We start from the raw sequence: 8,084 nt of genomic DNA on the forward strand, positions 1-8,084 counted from the left end.
GCAGGGGAGCGCAACCCTCGGTGTCGTGCCCGTGCCGGGCCGGGGCCGGCAATGGGATCGCAACCCTCGGCGCTGCGCCCGCACCTCGCTCAGCCAGTGAGCGCACCGGCCATCCCTATATAGGATCCGACCCCGCGGCGGGAGCGCCGCTGCGCTCCCAAGCGGCGCACTGTAGCAGTGCGCCACCGGGCCGGCCCTCTATCTTTTTAAATTAGATGATGTATTATTTGTCCTGGAGGTGACTCCTAGCAAAGATTTTTTGCCTTCCTAAACAATCAAGCTTTATATATAGAAAGTTATGGGAGGTTCCTCCACCTAGAGAAAGGGTGATGTTTCTTGGGTTTACTTCTGATTTTATTTAATGATAGGTGATGCAGAATCATCTCTTTTCACCTTTACAATATGGGATAAATTTAGCAGGCTCTTTGGCATTTTTCTCTTCAATCAAGACCTTATAGAATCTCTTAACTTATTTATTCGCATAGTGATAGATCTAAGCAATCATAAAATATTTATTCCAGGAGTACTGACAAGGGTCTGGCATATTGTGCTTTGTACTCACTCGGGCTTTGCAATAGTGGTTAGATTATTTCATTCAGGAAATTGCCTTTCTTAGTAATTGCAATCTGCATTACAGTGGGCTTTAGTCACAGGTGGACAAAGTTCACAGGGACATCTCCCAAGGAAGGTGGTCTTTGAGTTGTAAATTACAAAATGAAGCTGGAGAAGAAATATCCCACTTGTTGGGAAAACAACCTGGGTAAATGTGTAGAAGGGAGGAAAAGACTACCAAGAAGATGAATTGGGCCAGATCAAAACATTGGGATGTAACAAGGGACCTAAGAAGACAGGTGACTTAGCTCAAATAATAAAACAGGAATGTCTTTCTTGGAGAGTCTTGAGCTTACCTACAAAAGAGTGCCTTGTTTTTAAGGGCAAAGCAGGCATATATGAGGGGTCTTCAAAAAGTTCATGGAAAGATTCATATTATCTTTTTTTTTTTTCCTTTTTTTGTGTCCGGCAACGGATCGCAACCCTCAGTGTCGCGCCCGTACTGGACCAGGACCGGCAAGGGATCGCAACCCTCGGCGCTGCGCCCGCACCTCGCTCAGCCAGTGAGTGGGAACCAGTCTGTATGTGGGATCTGAACCCTCGGCGGGAGCGCCGCCGCGCTCCCAAGCGGTGCACTGTAGCAGTGTGCCACCAGGCCGGCCCCATATTATCTTTTAATTCTGTTTTTCTACGAACTTACTGAAGTACCCCAAAACAAGAAAGACTATGCATTTCTTGATCACTGGACAGTATGAGGATTGCAGGGCCCAGGGGTGCTCTGTTATAGCTCAGGATATATGAGGCTTGAGGAAGACAGTAGGAAGAAAGGAGTCATCCTTGATGTATGTGTGCTAAGCCTTCCTTGGAATCTTTCTTCTCATATGTCTTTTTTGTGATTTCCAAGCAGATGACCCCACTGGAAGATATTGAAAAGGACCTCAGTGATCCATTTTTCAATTCAACGTATGTCAAGGATATCTTCAGTTACATGAAGGAAAGAGAGGTGTGTAGGTGACTGGGGTAGGGGACTATGATTTCTAGTTCTCATTTCCTCATCATTCCATCCTCCAATATGCAAGTTGAAAGGGGAGGTAATAATGATAACGAAAATAATAATGTGAACATCTAACATTTATTTGTAGCTTATTGTGAATTGGACATTGTGCAAAGGGATTTATAGATATTATCTTGTTTAATCCTCCCAATAACTTCATGATGGTAGGTATTATTACCTTCTACACATAGGGGAAACTTCTCAGAGTCACACAACTAGTATGTGGTAGAGCTGGGATATGAATTAAAGTCTGATTAACTTGAAGACCATAATCATGCACCTCTAATTGCTGAGGAGACAGTCTCCGACACATAAATGGTGAAGTAGTCTTATTCTGAGTGGTTGCTCTTCGAGATCTTTTTTTCTTTTTCCCTCTATGCATGTTTCTGGCATTGTATGTAAAATCATACCTTTTGTTTCAGCTTTCCAACCTGGTGAAATTTTCTTTCTCCTTTGAAATCTGCCAGTCTCCTTTATCACTAATTATCAATTACAAATCTTCTATCTCACAATGGAACAGATTTTCTACCAAGTAGAAGTTTTAGCAGGCCATGTATAAGAGGGTGGGTGAATATCTAGTCCTTTCTATAGAGAGTGATTAACTGTGTGATTCCAAAGCTCAGTGCTTTTTCTAGTATACCTTGGAAGAAGTAAGAGGCAACCTTTTTATTCTAGAAGTGTGAGCCTTTGCTCAGTAGTAGCAATTTCACTTGGGATCTTGTTAGAAATGCAGAAACCTAAGCCCCACCCCACACCTTCTAAATCAGAATCTGATTTTTTTATAAGATCCCCAAAGTAGTACATATGTATGTTAAAGTCTGAGAAGCACTGCTCTACACTGCGTGGTATTGTGCTTTAGGGTGAATTGCAAAGAAAGGGCAGAACCATCTTGGTATTCATCTATAGCCATAGGCGTGTCCCTTATTCCCCCTGGACTCAGTATCCACTCGACACCTGAATCATCGTGTATGTCTATTTCCTATGGATAACTGGAACTTGTCTGGAAAGTATACTTTGGTCTGCCCCTGTCTGATAAGCAGGTGAAAATAATGAGTTAGAACCATGTGGGAGAAGTTAATTACTCAATTAATTGTGTGGTTTTGAACTGGAAGAATTTATTAACATTTCTTTCTCATTGCTGCCAGGAAAAGTTCATACTTAAAAATTACATGAACATGCAGGTTGACATCAACAGTGACATGAGGGCCATTCTTGTGGACTGGTTGGTAGAGGTACAGGTAAGCCTGATGACTTCTGCTTTAAGGAGCTGCTATTCTCTTTCTCATTCAGCATTGCCAGGCCAAAACATGGTAAAAATTTACCAGATCTACAGAGCTGAATAAGCCATGGCAAGGAGCTTATGGTTTAGGGACAGGATAAGACATGCAGGCAAATAAGTATAATACAAAGTAGAATATATTAAGTACTATAATAATGTTATAAATAAAATACTATGAGAACCCAGTGGAAGGAGAGACTATTCTAGAATAGGCAGTGATGGTATGGTGGTTTTATCATTATCAAAGTCTTGTAAAGGTGTACCTAGTGATTTGGATTGGGGTCAGTGCCAAACAGGGTCTTTCAAGCTTTGGGTGGTGGGATGGGTGATAGGAATGACAATGTGGCACCAGATGTGGCAAGTAGCTGTTTGTCGGGGGATAGATATTGAGGGAGTACTGCTATGGATACTTAGTAATTATTTTATATTAAGGAAGGAGAGCTCAGAGTAGCACTTGGCATATAGTAGGGAGTCAATCAGTGTTTGTGGAATGAATAGAATTGAATGAATTGCCATGGAGTTTGCAAGGAAACATAATGCATAGTCAGTCTGTGCCCAGAAGAGTCTTACTATATAATTGAGAAGAAAAGGTGATATAGTATTATATCCTTTATTAAGTACCAGAGGATTGGTTCAGGCTCACTTTTGAGTGACAGACCAGGGAAATGTGGTAGACACAGTATATATGGATGGCAGCAAAGCACAAAAATGTCTCTCATCTTATGGAAATGATGGAGAATAATTAGGTAAGAGTAGAATTCAGGTATGTCTTAAATAAGTAAAATAGAACCCAAATATTGTTGATTATTACTGAGCTAGAAAGAGATTTCTAGTGGACTTCCATTGGACTTTGTTCTGATCAACATTCTCATTAGTGATGAGAACAGAGAAGATCTACTCATCAAATTCTTAGATGACGTGAAACTGGGAGTAGGGATAGGAAACAAATGGATAACAGATAAAATATCTCTACCAGCTGGAATGATGAACTATTTTTAGAAAAACTTTTATTTTTATTTCAAAAAATGCACATTTATTATAACAAAGTAAGAAACTTACCTCTGATCCCATAACCACTGTTAACATCTGTATGAGTATATTATCCTCTTATCTTTAAGCAATGATTATCCACTAGGGGTGCACCTCAGAATCACAGATGCCTAGGTCTCATCCCAGTCTTATCCAATCAGAGTTGTGGGGATGTGTGTGGCCCAGGCACACATTTTTATAAAGATCTACAAGTGATGCTAATGTATACCCCTTGGTAGAGAATTGCAGTTCTAGAAAATGTCATAGTTTTTATAACTATAGTTTTTATATTTTTAGGTAATCAGACAGTAAAATTGACTTTTGTGGTATACAGTTCTATGAAATTTTAACATATGTTTTGAAATAATTTGCAAGTTGCAAAAAAACTGTACAGAGAGATCCTATGTACCATCCACCTAGTTTCTCCAGACAGCAACATCTTGAACAATGGTAGTATAGTGTCAGAATCAGGAAATTGACTTTGGTGTAATCTACAGATCTTATTTAGATTTCACCAGTTTTACTTGCACTCATTTGTGCTTGTGTATATTTGGTCTATTTTATCACCTGTGTAAATAGACATTTAGCCTACTTTATCACATGTAAATTTTGCAATAACCACCACAGTTAACATACAGAACTATTCCATCATCACAAAGATTTCTTGTACTACCTTTTATTAGCCACAGCATATCTCTCCCCTCACCTTCCTGTCCCTGACAACTAATTTGTTCTCTGTCTCTATAAATTTGTCATTTCACGAATGTTATTCTCATATAAATGGAATCATACAGTACCTTTTGAGCTTCATTTTTACTACTCACCATAATTCTCTTAAGATTCATCCAACTCGTGTACCAATAGCCCATTCCTTTTGATTGCTGAGTACTATTCCATGGTATGGATGTACCACAGTATGTTTAACCCTTCACCTATTGAAGGACACTTGGATTGTTTCTAGTTTGGGGCTGTTAAGGATAAAGTTGCTATAAACATTTGTGTACTTTTTTGTATGCACATGGTTTTTATTTCTCTGGCATAAATGCTCAAGAGTATGACAGTTCCATGAATTTTAGCACATGTATAGATTCATGTAAACACCACCATGGTTAGGATCAGTTACACAGACATTTCACCACTCAAAAACAAAGCAAAACTTCCTCATGTTGTTCCTTTGTAGTCACACCCTTCTCCCACCCCTAACCTCTGGCAACCACTGATCTATTCTCCATTACTTTGCCTCTTCAAGAACATTGTATAAAAGAATTGTATAGTATGTAACCTTATGAGACTGGCTTCTTTCATTTAGCATAATGCCTTTGGATATATCACATCATTTGGACATATCACAGTATGTCTATCTGTTCTCCTGTGGAAGGATATTTGGGTTGTTGCCAGTTTTTGACAACTGTGAAAAGAACTATACATTCACATACAGGTTTATATGTATGTGAATATATGTTTTCATTTCCAACCCAGGAGTGGGATTGTTGGGTCATCTGATAAGTGTATGCTGAACTTAATAAGAAACTTCCACAGAGTGGCTGTACATCTTGTGGTCTCATCTGCAATATATGAGAGTTCCAGTCGCTCTGTATCCTTGCCAGGACTTGGTGTTAGTATTTTTTTATTTTAGCCATCTGTGGGTAGAGGAATCTCATCATAGTTTTAATTGGTATTTTCTAAAGGGCTAATAATGTTAGTGACCGTTCTTGTCATCCATATATTCTCTTTGGTGAAGTGTTTGTTCAAATCTTTTGCCCAGTTATAAATTGGGTAATTATTTTCTTAGTATCAAGTTATAAGAATTCTTTACATATTCTGGATACAAATTCTTTGTTGAATATGTGATTTACAACTCCTCCCAGTCTGTAGTTTTTATTCTCTTTCACAGAGCAAAAATTCTTAATTTTGATAAAGTCCATTTTGTCAATGTTTTCTTCATGAACTGTGCTTTTTGTGTCATGTCTAAGAACTCTTTGCTTAAACCTAGGTCATGAATATTTTCTCATATATTTTATCTAAAAGTTTTCTAGTTTTATTTTTTAAATTTAACTTAATTAATTTATCTTTGATTATACGTATTTATGGGGTTCGGAGTCAACTATCAGGTTTTTTATTGGTTATGAATATTCATGAGATACAAAGCTGATTGTCATCCCTCATGCCTGTGATGTGGGGGCCAGATTCATACTGGCTGTATACTCATTACCACAAATTGCATTTGTACCCCGTGTCCCCCAACCAATTATCCTCACTCTCCCTTCCCCTCCCCCTTTTCCTCCCACTCCACTTTGTAGTCCATAGAATGTTCTCTCCCTCTGCAAATCTGATGCAATTCTGTGGTCTTTCTTTCCTTAACTATCAGTTTTTTAGTTTTAAGTTTTACATTAAATCTATAGTCTATTTTAGTTTTTATGTAAGGTATGAGGTTTAGGTTAAGGTTAATTTATTTGCATATGAATGTTCTTTTTTTAACACCATGAGTGGGGGGGAAAACCTATACTTTCTCCACCGAGTTGGTTTTGCACCTTTGCTAAAAATAACTTTTATTGGTTTATTTCTGTATTCTGTTTCAGTGATCTCTGTGTCTATCCCTTCGTTAATATCACACTGTCTTTATGTCTGTAATTTTATAGTAAGTCCTAAAACTGGGTAGTGTGATACTTCCAACTCTATTCTTTTTCAAAATTGTATTAGCAATTCTACTTCCTTTGCCTTTATATGTACATGTTAGAATCAATTTGTCTGTATCTGCAAGAAATCTTGCTAGGAGTTTGGTTAAAATTGATTTATATTTTGTGCAGAAAAGAGTCAGTGTAACAGATCTGATACTGCTATCCTTAGAAAGGCCTGTTTGCAAGGTTGGCTCTTGTGTGGTATCTGGAAACTTAGCTGGTAAACAATTTCCTACACTGATATAAAACCCTCCCTAAATGATAACTGTGGCTCACTGTGCCTAAACTCTTTGTGCTAACAATGTGGTTTATGCTGAACACTGCTTTCCTTCTAGGAGTCTGGAATTTCAGAACATGCTAGGTAGAGTGTTTATGTGACCAATTCCCAGTAAAATTTTGGGCACTGAGTGATTAGCTTATCAGGTAGACAGCACTTCATATGTGTTGTCGCAACTCATTACTGGAGGAATTAAGTACATCCTGAAGAGATTCTACTGGGACAAAACTCTTAGAAGCTCACTTGAAGTTTTCTCCAGGCTTTGCCCCATGCTCTTTTTCCTTTTGCTGCTTTTTATCATTTCTTTGCATACAGTATTTTATTTTATTTTTATTTTTTACATATTTATGGGGCACAGAGCTGACTATCAGTATGTGATGATAAAATCAATATTAACATGTTCATCATTACAAATTATAATTGTTCTTTGTATCCCTTACCCAATTACTCCCTATCCCCCTCCTCCTCCCCCTTTCCCACCTCTAGTCTGTTTTCTCCTTCTGAAAGTTTAACATTTTATTGTGGTCTGTCTGTCTTCTTTCTTACTTTAAAGCATTCAATCTTCATAAATGCAAATAATATTTTTTTTTTGTCCTTTTTGAGACCGGCCGCACCACACTCAGCCAGTGAGTGCACCGGTCATCCCTATATAGGATCCGAACCCACAGTGGGAGCGCTGCTGCACTGCCAGTGCTGTACTCTCCCGAGTGCGCCACGGGCTCGGCCCACAAATAATATTTTAAAACTTGCATGTTTCTTCCTTGTCTCAAAGCTGTAGGTAGCTGTAAAATTAAATAAAGCCTACAGTATTTTAATTTTTATATGTGTCCTTCCAAACATCTCCAAAAATACATTTCCTGAGGTAGGGTCCATATATAAAATGTTTTTCTATTGAGTTTTCATAAGTCAAATTTCCTTGTTAATTTTCTTCAATCTTATAAAGAAAGTAAAACTATTTCTTATTTCGCATGTGTAAAGCTATTGATATGCATGGCGTATCAAGAGTTAACTTAAAGACTACAGTTCTGATTTCAAAGAGACTTGACAGTCTGATGTAAATAAGAGGTCAAGTCTCTTAGATAAATTGATTTATGATTGAAAAATATAGGACTGAAGATTTCTAAGGATAGTATGGTTGAGCTATTGGCAAAGCCATCAAGAAAGGGCAAAGATTTACATATGAACAGTTAAGGCAACTACTGTATTTGAATGATT

The 8,084-nt window shown here is 38.1% G+C and overlaps 1 protein-coding gene across 1 annotated transcript in view; it reads left to right on the forward strand.

The window, feature by feature from the left end:
- CCNB3 (cyclin B3) overlaps nt 1-2,844 on the forward strand; it is a gene marked incomplete at its 3' end in the record, with an annotated part of 18,480 nt that extends 15,636 nt beyond the window's left edge. The window contains exons 7-8 of the mRNA XM_008593359.1: nt 1,460-1,555; nt 2,752-2,844. Coding sequence (XP_008591581.1) covers nt 1,460-1,555; nt 2,752-2,844 — 189 coding nt within the window. The remainder of the gene's footprint in view (nt 1-1,459; nt 1,556-2,751) is intronic.
- Nucleotides 2,845-8,084: the final 5,240 nt, after the last annotated feature.

Source organism: Galeopterus variegatus, unplaced genomic scaffold (genome assembly GCF_000696425.1).
Source record: "Galeopterus variegatus unplaced genomic scaffold, G_variegatus-3.0.2 Scaffold9030, whole genome shotgun sequence".
NCBI classification, from domain to species: Eukaryota; Metazoa; Chordata; class Mammalia; order Dermoptera; family Cynocephalidae; genus Galeopterus; species Galeopterus variegatus.